At 60.1% G+C, this 15010-nt stretch overlaps 1 protein-coding gene across 1 annotated transcript; it reads left to right on the forward strand.

Moving 5' to 3' along the window:
* The first annotated feature begins 5865 nt into the window (after positions 1-5865).
* GTPBP2 (GTP binding protein 2) lies at positions 5866-14485 on the forward strand. The gene is made up of 12 exons (XM_040430833.1): positions 5866-6462; positions 9620-9646; positions 9794-9978; positions 10050-10158; positions 10359-10556; positions 12055-12229; positions 12510-12729; positions 12814-12949; positions 13081-13139; positions 13372-13543; positions 13620-13784; positions 13859-14485. The coding sequence occupies exons 1-12, from the start codon at positions 6283-6285 to the stop codon at positions 14021-14023; spliced, it is 1791 nt and encodes a 596-aa protein (XP_040286767.1). The 5' UTR covers positions 5866-6282; the 3' UTR covers positions 14024-14485.
* The last annotated feature ends 525 nt before the right edge of the window (positions 14486-15010 follow it).

Genomic DNA, 15010 nt, shown 5'->3' on the forward strand with positions numbered 1-15010 from the left:
TGGGTGGAGGGTGACAGCTGTGGGTAGGTGACAGGTAGGTGGGCGGAGGGTGATAGCTGTAGGTAGGTGACAGGTAGGTGGTTGGAGGGGGACAGCTGTGGGTAGGTGACAGGTAGGTAGAGGGTGACAGTTGTGGGTAGGTGACAGGTAGGTGGATGTAGGGTGACAGCTGTGGGTAGGTGACAGGTAGGTGGAGGGTGACAGCTGTGGGTAGGTGACAGGTAGGTGGAGGGTGAGAGCTGTGGGTAGGTGACAGGTAGGTGGAGGGTGACAGCTGTGGGTAGGTGACAGGTAGGTGGAGGGTGACGGCTCTCGGTAGGTGACAGGTAGGTGGAGGGTGACAGCTGTGGGTAGGTGACAGGTAGGTGGGCTGAGGGTGACAGCTGTGAGTAGGTGACAGGTAGGTGGAGGGTGACGGCTGTCGGTAGGTGACAGGTAGGTGGAGGGTGACAGCTGTCAGTAGGTGACAGGTAGGTGGAGGGTGACAGCTGTGGGTAGGTGACAGGTAGGTGGAGGGTGACAGCTGTGGGTAGGTGACAGGTAGGTGGAGGGTGAGAGCTGTGGGTAGGTGACAGGTAGGTGGAGGGTGACGGCTGTCGGTAGGTGACAGGTAGGTGGAGGGTGACGGCTGTCGGTAGGTGACAGGTAGGTGGAGGGTGACAGCTGTCGGTAGGTGACAGGTAGGCGGAGGGTGACAGCTGTCCGTAGGTTGTAGATGTCTAAAAAATAAAAAAATGGAGACAGCACGTCCAAAAGGTGGATTTTAATTCCAGATGCAACGTTTCGGCTTAGTGATAGCCTTGTTATTATTGGGGGGCTTTTACCACCTCCCTTGGAGACGAGCACCCGCAGCATTATTACTAAGGAGTGCTGTCCACCCGTGGTTTTTCAGCTGTCCGTAGGTGACAGGTAGGTGGTTGGAGGGTGACAGCTGTCGGTAGATGACAGGTAGGTGGAGGGTGACAGCTGTCGGTAGGTGACAGGTAGGTGGAGGGTGACAGCTGTCGGTAGGTGACAGGTAGGTGGAGGGTGACAGCTGTCGGTAGGTGACAGGTAGGTGGAGGGTGACAGCTGTCGGTAGGTGGTTGGAGGGTGACAGCTGTGGGTAGGTGACAGGTAGGTTTTTTGGAGGGTGATGGCTGTAGGTAGGTGACAGGTAGGTGGAGGGTGACGGCTGTAGGTAGGTGACAGGTAGGTGGAGGGTGACGGCTGTAGGTAGGTGACAGGTAGGTGGAGGGTGACGGCTGTAGGTAGGTGACAGGTAGGTGGTTGGAGGGTGACGGCTGTAGGTAGGTGACAGGTAGGTGGTTGGAGGGTGACGGCTGTAGGTAGGTGACAGGTAGGTGGAGGGTGACAGCTGTCGGTAGGTGGTTGGAGGGTGACGGCTGTAGGTAGGTGGTTAGAGGGTGACGGCTGTAGGTAGGTGACAGGTAGGTAGGTGGAGGGTGACGGCTGTAGGTAGGTGACAGGTAGGTAGGTGGAGGGTGACGGCTGTAGGTAGGTGACAGGTAGGTGGAGGGTGACGGCTGTAGGTAGGTGACAGGTAGGTGGTTGGAGGGTGACGGCTGTAGGTAGGTGACAGGTAGGTGGAGGGTGACGGCTGTAGGTAGATGACAGGTAGGTGGAGGGTGACGGCTGTAGGTAGGTGACAGGTAGGTGGAGGGTGACGGCTGTAGGTTGGTGACAGGTAGGTGGTTGAAGGGTGACGGCTGTAGGTAGGTGACAGGTAGGTGGAGGGTGACGGCTGTAGGTAGGTGACAGGTAGGTGGAGGGTGACGGCTGTAGGTAGGTGACAGGTAGGTGGAGGGTGACAGCTGTCGGTAGGTGACAGGTAGGTGGAGGGTGACAGCTGTCGGTAGATGATAGGTAGGTGGAGGGTAACAGCTGTCGGTAGGTGACAGGTAGGTGGAGGGTGACAGCTGTCGGTAGGTGACAGGTAGGTGGAGGGTGACAGCTGTCGGTAGGTGACAGGTAGGTGGAGGATGACAGCTGTCGGTAGGTGGTTGGAGGGTGACAGCTGTGGGTAGGTGACAGGTAGGTTTTTTGGAGGGTGATGGCTGTAGATAGGTGACAGGTAGGTGGAGGGTGACGGCTGTAGGTAGGTGACAGGTAGGTGGAGGGTGACGGCTGTAGGTAGGTGACAGGTAGGTGGAGGGTGACGGCTGTAGGTAGGTGACAGGTAGGTGGTTGGAGGGTGACGGCTGTAGGTAGGTGACAGGTAGGTGGTTGGAGGGTGACGGCTGTAGGTAGGTGACAGGTAGGTGGAGGGTGACAGCTGTCGGTAGGTGGTTGGAGGGTGACTGCTGTAGGTAGGTGGTTAGAGGGTGACGGCTGTAGGTAGGTGACAGGTAGGTAGGTAGAGGGTGACGGCTGTAGGTAGGTGACAGGTAGGTAGCTGGAGGGTGACGGCTGTAGGTAGGTGACAGGTAGGTAGGTGGAGGGTGATGGCTGTAGGTAGGTGACAGGTAGGTAGGTGGAGGGTGACAGCTGTCGGTAGGTAACAGGTAGGTGGAGGGTGACAGCTGTCGGTAGGTGGTTGGAGGGTGACAGCTGTCGGTAGGTGACAGGTAGGTGGAGGGTGACAGCTGTCGGTAGGTGACAGGTAGGTGGAGGGTGACAGCTGTCGGTAGGTGGTTGGAGGGTGACAGCTGTGGGTAGGTGACAGGTAGGTTTTTTGGAGGGTGATGGCTGTAGGTAGGTGACAGGTAGGTGGAGGGTGACGGCTGTAGGTAGGTGACAGGTAGGTGGAGGGTGACGGCTGTAGGTAGGTGACAGGTAGGTGGCGGGTGACGGCTGTAGGTAGGTGACAGGTAGGTGGTTGGAGGGTGACGGCTGTAGGTAGGTGACAGGTAGGTGGTTGGAGGGTGACGGCTGTAGGTAGGTGACAGGTAGGTGGAGGATGACAGCTGTCGGTAGGTGGTTGGAGGGTGACAGCTGTAGGTAGGTGACATGTAGGTGGTTGGAGGGTGACGGCTGTAGGTAGGTGACAGGTAGGTGGAGGGTGACGGCTGTGGGTAGGTGGAGGGTGACGGCTGTAGGTAGGTGTTTGGAGGGTGACGGCTGTAGGTAGGTGACAGGTAGGTAGGTGGAGGGTGATGGCTGTAGGTAGGTGACAGGTAGGTAGGTGGAGGGTGACGGCTGTAGGTAGGTGACAGGTAGGTGGAGGGTGACAGCTGTAGGTAGGTGGAGGGTGACGGCTGTGGGTAGGTGACAGGTAGGTGGATGGTGACGGCTGTCGGTAGTTGGTTGAAGGGTGACAGCTGTGGGTAGGTGACAGGTAGGTGGATGGTGACGGCTGTAGGTAGGTGGAGGGTGACGGCTGTAGGTAGGTGGAGGGTGACGGCTGTAGGTAGGTGACAGGTAGGTGGAGGGTGACAGCTGTAGGTAGGTGACAGGTAGGTGGAGGGTGACAGCTGTGGGTAGGTAGGTGGAGGGTGACGGCTGTAGGTAGGTGACAGGTAGGTGGAGGGTGACGGCTGTAGGTAGGTGGAGGGTGACGGCTGTAGGTAGGTGACAGGTAGGTGGAGGGTGACGGCTGTAGGTAGGTAACAGGTAGGTGGATGGTGACGGCTGTAGGTAGGTGACAGGTAGGTAGGTGGAGGGTGACGGCTGTAGGTAGGTGGAGGGTGACAGCTGTGGGTAGGTAGGTGGAGGGTTACGGCTGTAGGTAGGTGACAGGTAGGTGGATGGTGACGGCCGTAGGTAGGTGGAGGGTGACGGCTGTAGGTAGGTGACAGGTAGGTGGAGGGTGACAGCTGTCGGTAGGTAGGTGGAGGGTGACGGCTGTATGTAGGTGACAGGTAGGTGGAGGGTGACAGCTGTAGGTAGGTGACAGGTAGGTGGAGGGTGACCGCTGTAGGTAGGTGACAGGTAGGTAGGTGGAGGGTGACAGCTGTGGGTAGGTGACAGGTAGGTGGATGGTGACAGCTGTAGGTAGGTGGAGGGTGACGGCTGTAGGTAGGTGACAGGTAGGTGGAGGGTGACGGCTGTAGGTAGGTGACAGGTAGGTGGAGGGTGACGGCTGTATGTAGGTGACAGGTAGGTGGAGGGTGACAGCTGTAGGTAGGTGACAGGTAGGTGGAGGGTGACCGCTGTAGGTAGGTGACAGGTAGGTAGGTGGAGGGTGACAGCTGTGGGTAGGTGACAGGTAGGTGGATGGTGACAGCTGTAGGTAGGTGGAGGGTGACGGCTGTAGGTAGGTGACAGGTAGGTGGAGGGTGACGGCTGTAGGTAGGTGACAGGTAGGTGGAGGGTGACGGCTGTAGGTAGGTGACAGGTAGGTGGAGGGTGACCGCTGTAGGTAGGTGACAGGTAGGTAGGTGGAGGGTGACAGCTGTAGGTAGGTGACAGGTAGGTGGAGGGTGACGGCTGTAGGTAGGTGGAGGGTGACGGCTGTAGGTAGGTGACAGGTAGGTGGAGGGTGACGGCTGTAGGTAGGTGACAGGTAGGTGGATGGTGACGGCTGTAGGTAGGTGACAGGTAGGTAGGTGGAGGGTGACGGCTGTAGGTAGGTGACAGGTAGGTGGAGGGTGACAGCTGTGGGTAGGTAGGTGGAGGGTGACGGCTGCAGGTAGGTGACAGGTAGGTGGAGGGTGACGGCTGTAGGTAGGTGACAGGTAGGTAGGTGGAGGGTGACGCTGTAGGTAGGTGACAGGTAGGTGGAGGGTGACGGCTGTAGGTAGGTGACAGGTAGGTAGGTGGAGGGTGACGGCTGTAGGTAGGTGACAGGTAGGTGGAGGGTGACAGCTGTCGGTAGGTGGTTGGAGGGTGACGGCTGTAGGTAGGTGACAGGTAGGTAGGTGGAGGGTGACGGCTGTAGGTAGGTGACAGGTAGGTAGGTGGAGGGTGACGGCTGTAGGTAGGTGGTTGGAGGGTGACAGCTGTGGGTAGGTGACAGGTAGGTGGAGGGTGACGGCTGTAGGTAGGTGACAGGTAGGTGGTTGGATGGTGACGGCTGTAGGTAGGTGACAGGTAGGTGGAGGGTGACGGCTGTAGGTAGGTGGTTGGAGGGTGACAGCTGTGGGTAGGTGACAGGTAGGTGGAGGGTGACGGCTGTAGGTAGGTGACAGGTAGGTGGTTGGATGGTGACGGCTGTAGGTAGGTGACAGGTAGGTGGAGGGTGACGGCTGTAGGTAGGTGGTTGGAGGGTGACAGCTGTGGGTAGGTGACAGGTAGGTGGAGGGTGACGGCTGTAGGTAGGTGACAGGTAGGTGGAGGGTGACGGCTGTAGGTAGGTGACAGGTAGGTGGATGGTGACGGCTGTAGGTAGGTGACAGGTAGGTGGAGGGTGACGGCTGTAGGTAGGTGACAGGTAGGTGGAGGGTGACGGCTGTAGGTAGGTGACAGGTAGGTGGAGGGTGACGGCTGTAGGTAGGTGACAGGTAGGTGGATGGTGATGGCTGTAGGTAGGTGACAGGTAGGTGGATGGTGACGGCTGTGGGTAGGTGACAGGTAGGTGGAGGGTGACGGCTGTAGGTAGGTGACAGGTAGGTGGAGGGTGACGGCTGTAGGTAGGTGACAGGTAGGTGGATGGTGATGGCTGTAGGTAGGTGACAGGTAGGTGGATGGTGACGGCTGTAGGTAGGTGACAGGTAGGTGGAGGGTGACGGCTGTAGGTAGGTGACAGGTAGGTGGATGGTGATGGCTGTAGGTAGGTGACAGGTAGGTGGATGGTGACGGCTGTGGGTAGGTGACAGGTAGGTGGAGGGTGACGGCTGTAGGTAGGTGACAGGTAGGTGGAGGGTGATGGCTGTAGGTAGGTGACAGGTAGGTGGATGGTGACGGCTGTAGGTAGGTGACAGGTAGGTGGAGGGTGACGGCTGTAGGTAGGTGACAGGTAGGTGGATGGTGATGGCTGTAGGTAGGTGACAGGTAGGTGGATGGTGACGGCTGTAGGTAGGTGACAGGTAGGTGGCCCGGACATACTCAGCAGCACTGGCCCCGCCCCCTCCTTCCCCTCAGATTTTCCTCACTGCACTGAGCGGATGATGCAATCAAATTGCCATCACATGGGCGTGGCCTGTTTGTTGACATCCTCGTTGCTGTGGGCGTGGTTACGGACAAGTCTTCAGCGGGGCGGGGTTTATTGAATATAAACTCTATAGAGAGCCGTGCTGGCGTGTAATGGGCGGGGTCTGCGAGCCTGCAGGTGTCGCGGATTGGCTGCGTCACGTGTCAGGTGGGCGGGCTATGGGCGTGGCCAGGCCTGTTTGGACACAGGGGTCTCGGGTCTCTCCTCAGAGTAGTGACCGGCCGGGGAGGCGGCTGTGAGCTGTGAGGCCGATGCCCGCGCTGGGCGCTCAGTATAACGGGGCAGCGGGGATGGAGCCGCGGGTGTTTGAGCTGTTCGGACCGGCGGGCGGCAGCGGAGCCAGAGGGAAAGCCGGGAGCAAGAGCAAGAAAGCCGGGAAGAGCCGCGGCCGGGGAGCGAAGAGCAACAACCCCCCGTACCTGCCCCCTGAGGTGAGAGCGGCCTGCTGGATGTGCCCCCCCCCCCCCCGAGGTGTAAAGGACCCCCCCTCTAGCCTTCAGTGCCCCCCCAGCTGTAAAGGACCCCCCCTAGCTGTCAGTGCCCCCCTCAGCTGTCAGTGCCCCCCCCAGCTGTAAGTCCCCCCCCCTAGCTGTCAGTGCCCCCCTAGCTGTCAGTCCCCCCCCAGCTGTAAGTCCCCCCCCCTAGCTGTCAGTCCCCCCCCAGCTGTAAGTCCCCCCCCAGGTGTCAGTGCCCCCCCAGCTGTCAGTGCACCCCCCCCAGCTGTAAGTCCCCCCCCTAGCTGTCAGTGCCCCCCCAGGTGTAAATGCCCCCCCCCCCCCAGCTGTAAAGGACCCCCCCCCCCCAGCTCTCAGTGCCCCCCCCAGGTGTCAGTGCCCCCCCAGCTGTAAAGGACCCCCCCCCCCTAGCTGTCAGTGCCTCCCCCCCAGCTGTAAAGGTTCCCCCCTAGCTCTCAGTGCCCCCCAGGTGTCAGTGCCTCCCCCCCTAGCTGTCAGTGCCCCCCCCCCCCCAGGTGTCAGTGCCTCCCCCCAGCTGTAAAGGACCCCCCCCCCAGGTGTCAGTGCCCCATATCATGTGTTGCTCCCTGTGTTGTAGCTGTCCCTATATAATACTGCCCCATCTCCTCACTGCCCCTGTATAGTGTTACTGCCCCCGGCTGGGGTAACATTCTGGGGTTGTCATTTGTGTTGTTGTTCCTGGAGTAATGGCAGCTAAATATAGAGGAGGAGGAATGTCCTGATGTTCTGCGCAGCCGCCTCCTGACACTGATAGCATCGGGGCCGACGGAGGGAAGCATTACACCGGGTACAGGGGTAGGACGGTAGCTGGATTACACCGGGTACGGGGGGAGGACGGTAGCTGGATTACACCGGGTACGGGGGGGAGGACGGAGGGAAGCATTACACCGGGTACGGGGGGAGGACGGTAGCTGGATTACACCGGGTACGGGGGGAGGACGGTAGCTGGATTACACCGGGTACGGGGGGAGGACGGAGGGAAGCATTACACCAGGTACGGGGGGAGGACGGTAGGTGGATTACACCGGGTACGGGGGGAGGACGGTAGCTGGATTACACCGGGTACGGGGGGAGGACGGAGGGAAGCATTACACCGGGACGGGGGGAGGACGGTAGGTGGATTACACCGGGTACAGGGGGAGGACGGAGGGAAGCATTACACCGGGTACGGGGGGAGGACGGTAGCTGGATTACACCGGGTACGGGGGGAGGACGGTAGCTGGATTACACCGGGTACGGGGGGAGGACGGAGGGAAGCATTACACCAGGTACGGGGGGAGGACGGTAGCTGGATTACACCGGGTACGGGGGGAGGACGGTAGCTGGATTACACCGGGTACGGGGGGAGGACGGAGGGAAGCATTACACCGGGACGGGGGGAGGACGGTAGGTGGATTACACCGGGTACGGGGGGAGGACGGAGGGAAGCATTACACCGGGTACGGGGGGAGGACGGTAGGTGGATTACACCGGGTACGGGGGGAGGACGGTAGCTGGATTACACCGGGTACGGGGGGAGGACGGAGGGAAGCATTACACCAGGTACGGGGGGAGGACGGTAGCTGGATTACACCGGGTACGGGGGGAGGACGGTAGCTGGATTACACCGGGTACGGGGGGAGGACGGAGGGAAGCATTACACCGGGACGGGGGGAGGACGGTAGGTGGATTACACCGGGTACAGGGGGAGGACAGAGGGAAGCATTACACCGGGACGGGGGGAGGACAGTAGGTGGATTACACCGGGTACGGGGGGAGGACGGCAGGTGGATTACGGCGGGAGGATGATAGGTGTATTACACTGGGTACGGGGGGAGGACGGTAGGTGGATTACACCGGGTACGGGGGGAGGACGGAGGGAAGCATTACACCGGGTACGGGGGAGGACGGTAGGTAGATTACACCGGGTACAGGGGGAGGATGGTAGGTGGACTACACCGGGTACGGGGGGAGGACGGTAGGTGGATTACACCAGGTATGGGGGGAGGACGGAGGGAAGCATTACACCGGGACGGGGGGAGGACGGTAGGTGGATTACACCAGGTACGGGGGGAGGACGGAGGGAAGCATTACACCGGGACGGGGGGAGGACGGTAGGTGGATTACACCGGGTACAGGGGGAGGACAGAGGGAAGCATTACACCGGGACGGGGGGAGGACAGTAGGTGGATTACACCGGGTACGGGGGGAGGACGGCAGGTGGATTACGGCGGGAGGATGATAGGTGTATTACACTGGGTACGGGGGGAGGACGGTAGGTGGATTACACCGGGTACGGGGGGAGGACGGAGGGAAGCATTACACCGGGTACGGGGGGAGGACGGTAGGTGGATTACACCAGGTACGGGGGGAGGACGTTAGGTGGATTACACTGGGTACGGGGGAGGACGGTAGGTAGATTACACCGGGAACGGGGGGAGGACGGTAGGTGGATTACACTGGGTACAGGGGGGAGGACGGTAGGTAGATTACACCAGGTACGGGGGGAGGACGTTAGGTGGATTACACTGGGTACGGGGGAGGACAGTAGGTAGATTACACCGGGTACGGGGGGAGGACGGTAGGTGGATTACACCGGGTACGGGGGGAGGACGGTAGGTAGATTACACCGGGTACAGGGGGAGGACGGAGGGAAGCATTACACCGGGTACGGGGGGAGGACGGTAGGTGGATTACACTGGGTACGGGGGAGGACGGTAGGTGGATTACACCGGGTACGGGGGGAGGACGGTAGGTGGATTACACTGGGTACAGGGGGGAGGACGGTAGGTAGATTACACCAGGTACGGGGAGAGGACGTTAGGTGGATTACACTGGGTACGGGGGAGGACGGTAGGTAGATTACACCGGGTACAGGGGGAGGATGGTAGGTGGACTACACCGGGTACGGGGGGAGGACGGTAGGTGGATTACACCAGGTATGGGGGGAGGACGTTAGGTGGATTACACCGGGTACGTGGGGGGGGGGGGGGGGGTAGATGACAGCTTCTGTCAGCACAGTAATATGGATCGTGTCCCCCTCCCCCACTCACTGAGCCGGGTTAACCCCTTCCTGCCTGGCTCACCTGTAGAGTTCCCGCTGTACCTGATGTATTATCTCTTCTTCTTACAGGCGGAGGAGGGGAACATAGAGTACAAGGTGAGCGCTGCTCCGTGTTCATCTATTATTAGAAGTTTCATAACTTTACTGCAGGTTTGGGGAGGCTGGACCCCATGATACCCCGTAGAGTACTGCAGGGCCGCTCCCGCGCCGTATAATCACCCCCCCCCCCCCCCTCTCTTCCAGCTGAAGCTGGTGAACCCGTCGCAGTACCGCTTCGAGCACCTGGTGACGCAGATGAAGTGGCGCCTTCAGGAGGGGCGCGGCGAGGCCGTCTATCAGATCGGAGTGGAGGACAACGGTCTCCTGGTGGGACTGTCGGAGGAGGAGATGCGAGCGTCCCTGCACACGCTTCACCGGATGGCAGAGAAGTATGGCGGCCGCCCTCCCCGCATTGTACGCTTGTGTCTCAGCCTCGTGGCTGACGTTTCGTTTCGCGCAGGGTTGGAGCGGACATCACGGTGCTGCGGGAGCGCGAGGTGGATTATGACAGCGACTTCCCCAGGAAGATCACAGAAGTTCTGATCCGCAAGGTCCCAGACAATCAGCAGGTACCCTCACACTGTGATGTCATAGGGGCGTGTCCTAATGGCATCTTTTATACCATGTGATGGCAGCCAGGTCACACCCCTTGTAATAAAAGAAATCACATGGTCTCCAGGCCACACCTCCTGCCTCTGGATTCAGGTGTCCGGCTTCTTCGCACATGCTCAGTGATGGGGGCGCCGCTGATTCCGTTTTCTCTCCTCAGTTTCTAGATTTGCGCGTTGCTGTCCTGGGAAATGTGGATTCTGGAAAATCAACTCTCCTGGGCGTCCTCACACAGGGGGAGCTGGACAACGGGCGCGGGCGCGCCAGACTCAACCTCTTCCGCCATCTTCATGAGATCCAGTCCGGTCGAACATCCAGCATCAGCTTTGAGATCCTCGGGTTCAATAGCAAAGGAGAGGTGAGGGGATAGGGGGTGAGGAATGGGGGAGGGGGGCAGTGAGGAGATGGGGGTGGGGGGAGCGGTGAGGAGATGGGAAAGGGAGCGAGGGACGGTGAGGTTGAGGGGAAAGGGAGCGAGGGACGGTGAGGTTGAGGGGAAAGGGAGCGAGGGACGGTGAGGGGAAAGGGAGCGAGGGGCGGTGAGGTTGAGGGCAGGGGAAAGGGAGCGAGGGGCGGTGAGGTTGAGGGCATGGGAAAGGGAGCGAGGGGCGGTGAGGTTGAGGGCATGGGAAAGGGAGCGAGGTGAGGTTGAGGGCATGGGAAAGGGAGCGAGGGGCGGTGAGGTTGAGGGCATGGGAAAGGGAGCGAGGGGCGGTGAGGTTGAGGGCATGGGAAAGGGTGCGAGGGGCGGTGAGGTTGAGGGCATGGGAAAGGGAGCGAGGGGCGGTGAGGTTGAGGGCATGGGAAAGGGAGCGAGGGGCGGTGAGGTTGAGGGCATGGGAAAGGGAGCGAGGTGAGGTTGAGGGCATGGGAAAGGGAGCGAGGGGCGGTGAGGTTGAGGGCATGGGAAAGGGAGCGAGGGGCGGTGAGGTTGAGGGCATGGGAAAGGGAGCGAGGGGCGGTGAGGTTGAGGGCATGGGAAAGGGTGCGAGGGGCGGTGAGGTTGAGGGCATGGGAAAGGGTGCGAGGGGCGGTGAGGTTGAGGGCATGGGAAAGGGAGCGAGGGGCGGTGAGGTTGAGGGCAGGGGAAAGGGAGCGAGGGGCGGTGAGGTTGAGGGCATGGGAAAGGGAGCGAGGGGCGGTGAGGTTGAGGGCATGGGAAAGGGAGCGAGGGGCGGTGAGGTTGAGGGCATGGGAAAGGGAGCGAGGGGCGGTGAGGTTGAGGGCATGGGAAAGGGAGCGAGGGGCGGTGAGGTTGAGGGCATGGGAAAGGGAGCGAGGGGCGGTGAGGTTGAGGGCATGGGAAAGGGAGCGAGGGGCGGTGAGGTTGAGGGCATGGGAAAGGGAGCGAGGGGCGGTGAGGTTGAGGGCATGGGAAAGGGAGCGAGGGGCGGTGAGGTTGAGGGCATGGGAAAGGGAGCGAGGGGCGGTGAGGTTGAGGGCATGGGAAAGGGAGCGAGGGGCGGTGAGGTTGAGGGCATGGGAAAGGGAGCGAGGGGCGGTGAGGTTGAGGGCATGGGAAAGGGAGCGAGGGGCGGTGAGGTTGAGGGCATGGGAAAGGGAGCGAGGGGCGGTGAGGTTGAGGGCATGGGAAAGGGAGCGAGGGGCGGTGAGGTTGAGGGCATGGGAATGGGAGCGAGGGGCGGTGAGGTTGAGGGCATGGGAAAGGGAGCGAGGGGCGGTGAGGTTGAGGGCATGGGAAAGGGAGCGAGGGGCGGTGAGGTTGAGGGGATGAGGAAAGATGGGGATGGGGGAGGGCAGCTGTGAGGCAGGGGATGGGGTGACAGTTGTGTGAAGAGCTGGAGGCGGCACCCGGTGGTGATGATGATGGTACATGACCCGTCTGCCTCCATCAGGTTGTGAATTACAGCGAGTCTCGCACGGCGGAGCAGATCTGTGAAAGTGCCTCCAAGATGATCACATTCATTGACCTCGCTGGTCACCACAAGTACCTGAAGACGACCATCTTTGGCCTCACCAGCTACTGTCCAGACTTCGCCATGCTGGTGGTGAGCGCCAACACTGGGATCGGTAAGTGTCCTGGAGTCAGCAGCCACACATGGTGGGTCCTTCGGCCTGAGGAATGTCTTGGAAGGACCCGCGGCTCTGCCCCCAGTTGTGCAGACTGGTGTCCTTAGGAAATGTCCAGGTGAGCTCGTAGCTGCAGTGGTTTGGCTGAAAAAAGTGGGCGCAGAGGATCGCAGGGACCGGAAGCCGGAAGAATCCGCTGACATCAGCTCCTCCCAGTGATTCCGGGGTGCAGCTATTTGTGGGGGGTGTCCTGTGACGTTGTGCCTTCTTCTCTCCGCAGCGGGTACCACGCGGGAGCACCTGGGACTGGCCATGGCTCTGAAGGTGCCTTTTTTTCTGGTGGTCAGTAAGGTGGACCTCTGCTCCCCGGCCACGGTAGAGAGGACACTGCGGCAGCTGGAGCGCACACTTAAACAGCCCGGCTGCAACAAGGTGCCGTTCATGGTGCGATCCGAGGACGACGCCGTCACCGCCGCGCAGCAGTTTGCTCAGTCACCAAAGTAAGAAGCAAGGGGTTTGTGCCCTGTACCCTGGTGAGGTGTCCTCTGACCGCCCCTGACCCCTCATCTCCTCTCATTCTGTAGCATCACCCCAATCTTCGCCATCTCCAGTGTGTCCGGGGAGTCTCTGGACCTCCTGAAGGTTTTCCTGAATATTTTACCTCCGCTCACGAACAGCCGAGAGCAAGAGGAACTGATGCAGCAGCTGCCGGAGTTCCAGGTCAGTGTCGTAATCGTAAAGTCTCAGGCGGGCCCCTTAGGCCAGCTCTCGCCCCACATCCCAGGGGCCCCTTAGGTCAGCTCTCGCCCCCAGCGGCCAATGCACTGCTATAAGAGTCACTCTCTCTGCAGGTTGATGAGATCTACACGGTGCCAGAAGTGGGGACAGTGGTGGGAGGAACACTGTACAGGTGAGCGCCGGTCACATAGGGAGACCCTCAGTCTGGGTGCAGCCTCCACCCTCTCTCATGGGTGGGTCAGATTTTGGTCCCTTGGAGATGAGCAGTGTGTGACAGCCACTTATGTCCTCTGCTCATCTTGGTGTGTGTATGTATGTGGCTCCATTGCTCTGCTGGTCACTGTACATCATGGGGGTGGTAGTAGTCCTGTCTTGAGATGACTGGTCCTGTGATCTGTTTGCAGTGGGGTGTGCAAGGAGGGCGAGCGCCTGGTGGTCGGACCCACAGATGGAGGCCGTTTTCTTCCATTGAGAGTGTGCAGCATCCAGAGAAACCGCTCCACCTGCCGCGTGTTACGGGCTGGACAAGCTGCGACCCTGGCCCTGGGAGCATTTGACCGCTCCCTGCTCCGGAAGGTGAGTTCACCCTGGTGGCTCCTGCTGTGCGGTCACGAGACGCCCTGTACCTGAGCCTCCTTGTTTCTCCCTCCAGGGCATGGTGCTGGTGAGTCCAGAGATGCTGCCCACCGTCTGCTGGGTATTTGAGGCAGAGATCGTCCTCCTGTTCCATGCCACCTCCTGCCGGCGCGGAGTGCAGGTCACTGTCCACGTAGGGAACGTCCGGCAGACAGCGGTGCTGGAGCACATACATGGCAAGGTGAGTGGAGTCTCCTGTGGTGGATGATGGGAGTGGAGGTCAGGTGATGATGAGACTCTCTCTGCTCTGTCTAGGATGAGTTGAGGACAGGAGAGAAGGCCGTTGTCCGCTTCCGTTTCATCAAGCACCCGGAATACCTGAAGCCTGGCACGAAGCTTCTCTTCCGGGAGGGCGTCACAAAGGGGATTGGACATGTGTGTAGCCTGCAGGTCATCACCACGGAGACTGGCACCCTCTGACCTCTGCCGTGGTGCTGACCACTTGACCTGGTGCTGGAGATCAGGAGCCACAGAAGTGGACACAGTGACCCCAGGGCGGAGCTGCCCGCCTGATAAACCGCCCTCCCTGGGTTTTACTCCGCGCTCAGATGCGTCTTTTATACGGATGTTTTTAGCCCCTTTTCTACTGTTTATTTTTTTAAGTAATAACCCGATGCTTCATCTGTGTCGCCCCGGATGAGGAGGCTGCGAACCCCCCTGTACTGTGGGGTTACACATGGGACTGGAATACCCCAGGGTCGTACATCCGTCTACTCCATTATCCCCTGTGGTGGCCAAAGCCCCCGGCACAATGGGCTCGTCAAACGAGGTATCGGCTGCCACAGCGGCGGCGCTCGCTCTTCTAACCACGTGTGCAGTTATGTGGAATCGTGTGATGTCTATAGTTTTGCACGTCTGTTCAGAATAAATAGTTTTCCTGCGTGTGCGGTGTCCGTCCCTGCAAACGTAGGACACAGAAGCGGGGTGTGGAGATCAAGTGCCCACAGGTCCACGCCGTAATCATCTATCTGCACCCAGGGGTCCGGTAATCACGCAGCAGGGGGAGTTACTGCTCACAGCCAGGGGGGCACGAGCTACTCACGTAGATCAGCTGAATGACAAATCAAAAAAGTGCAAAAATATAAACATTTAATATTCAAATAAAAACAGGAGGGCGAGGGGCAGGCAGAACGTCACCAGTGGAGGAGCCGCAGTCAGGATGTCTCTGGTGGTGGAGGAGGGACAGCAAGATGTCGCCAGTGGAGGAGGAGGAGCAGCAACAGTCAGGACGTTGCCGGTGGAGGAGCGGCAGTCAGAATGTCAGCAGTGCAGGACATCACAGGTGGAGGAGCAGCAACAGTCAGGACGTCGCCGGTGGAGGAGGAGAGACAGCAAGATGTCGCCAGTGGTGGAGGAGGAGCAGCAAGATGTCGCCAGTGGTGGAGGAGGGACAGCAACAGTCAGGAT

Source organism: Bufo bufo, chromosome 4 (assembly GCF_905171765.1).
Source record: "Bufo bufo chromosome 4, aBufBuf1.1, whole genome shotgun sequence".
Lineage (NCBI taxonomy): Eukaryota > Metazoa > Chordata > Amphibia > Anura > Bufonidae > Bufo > Bufo bufo.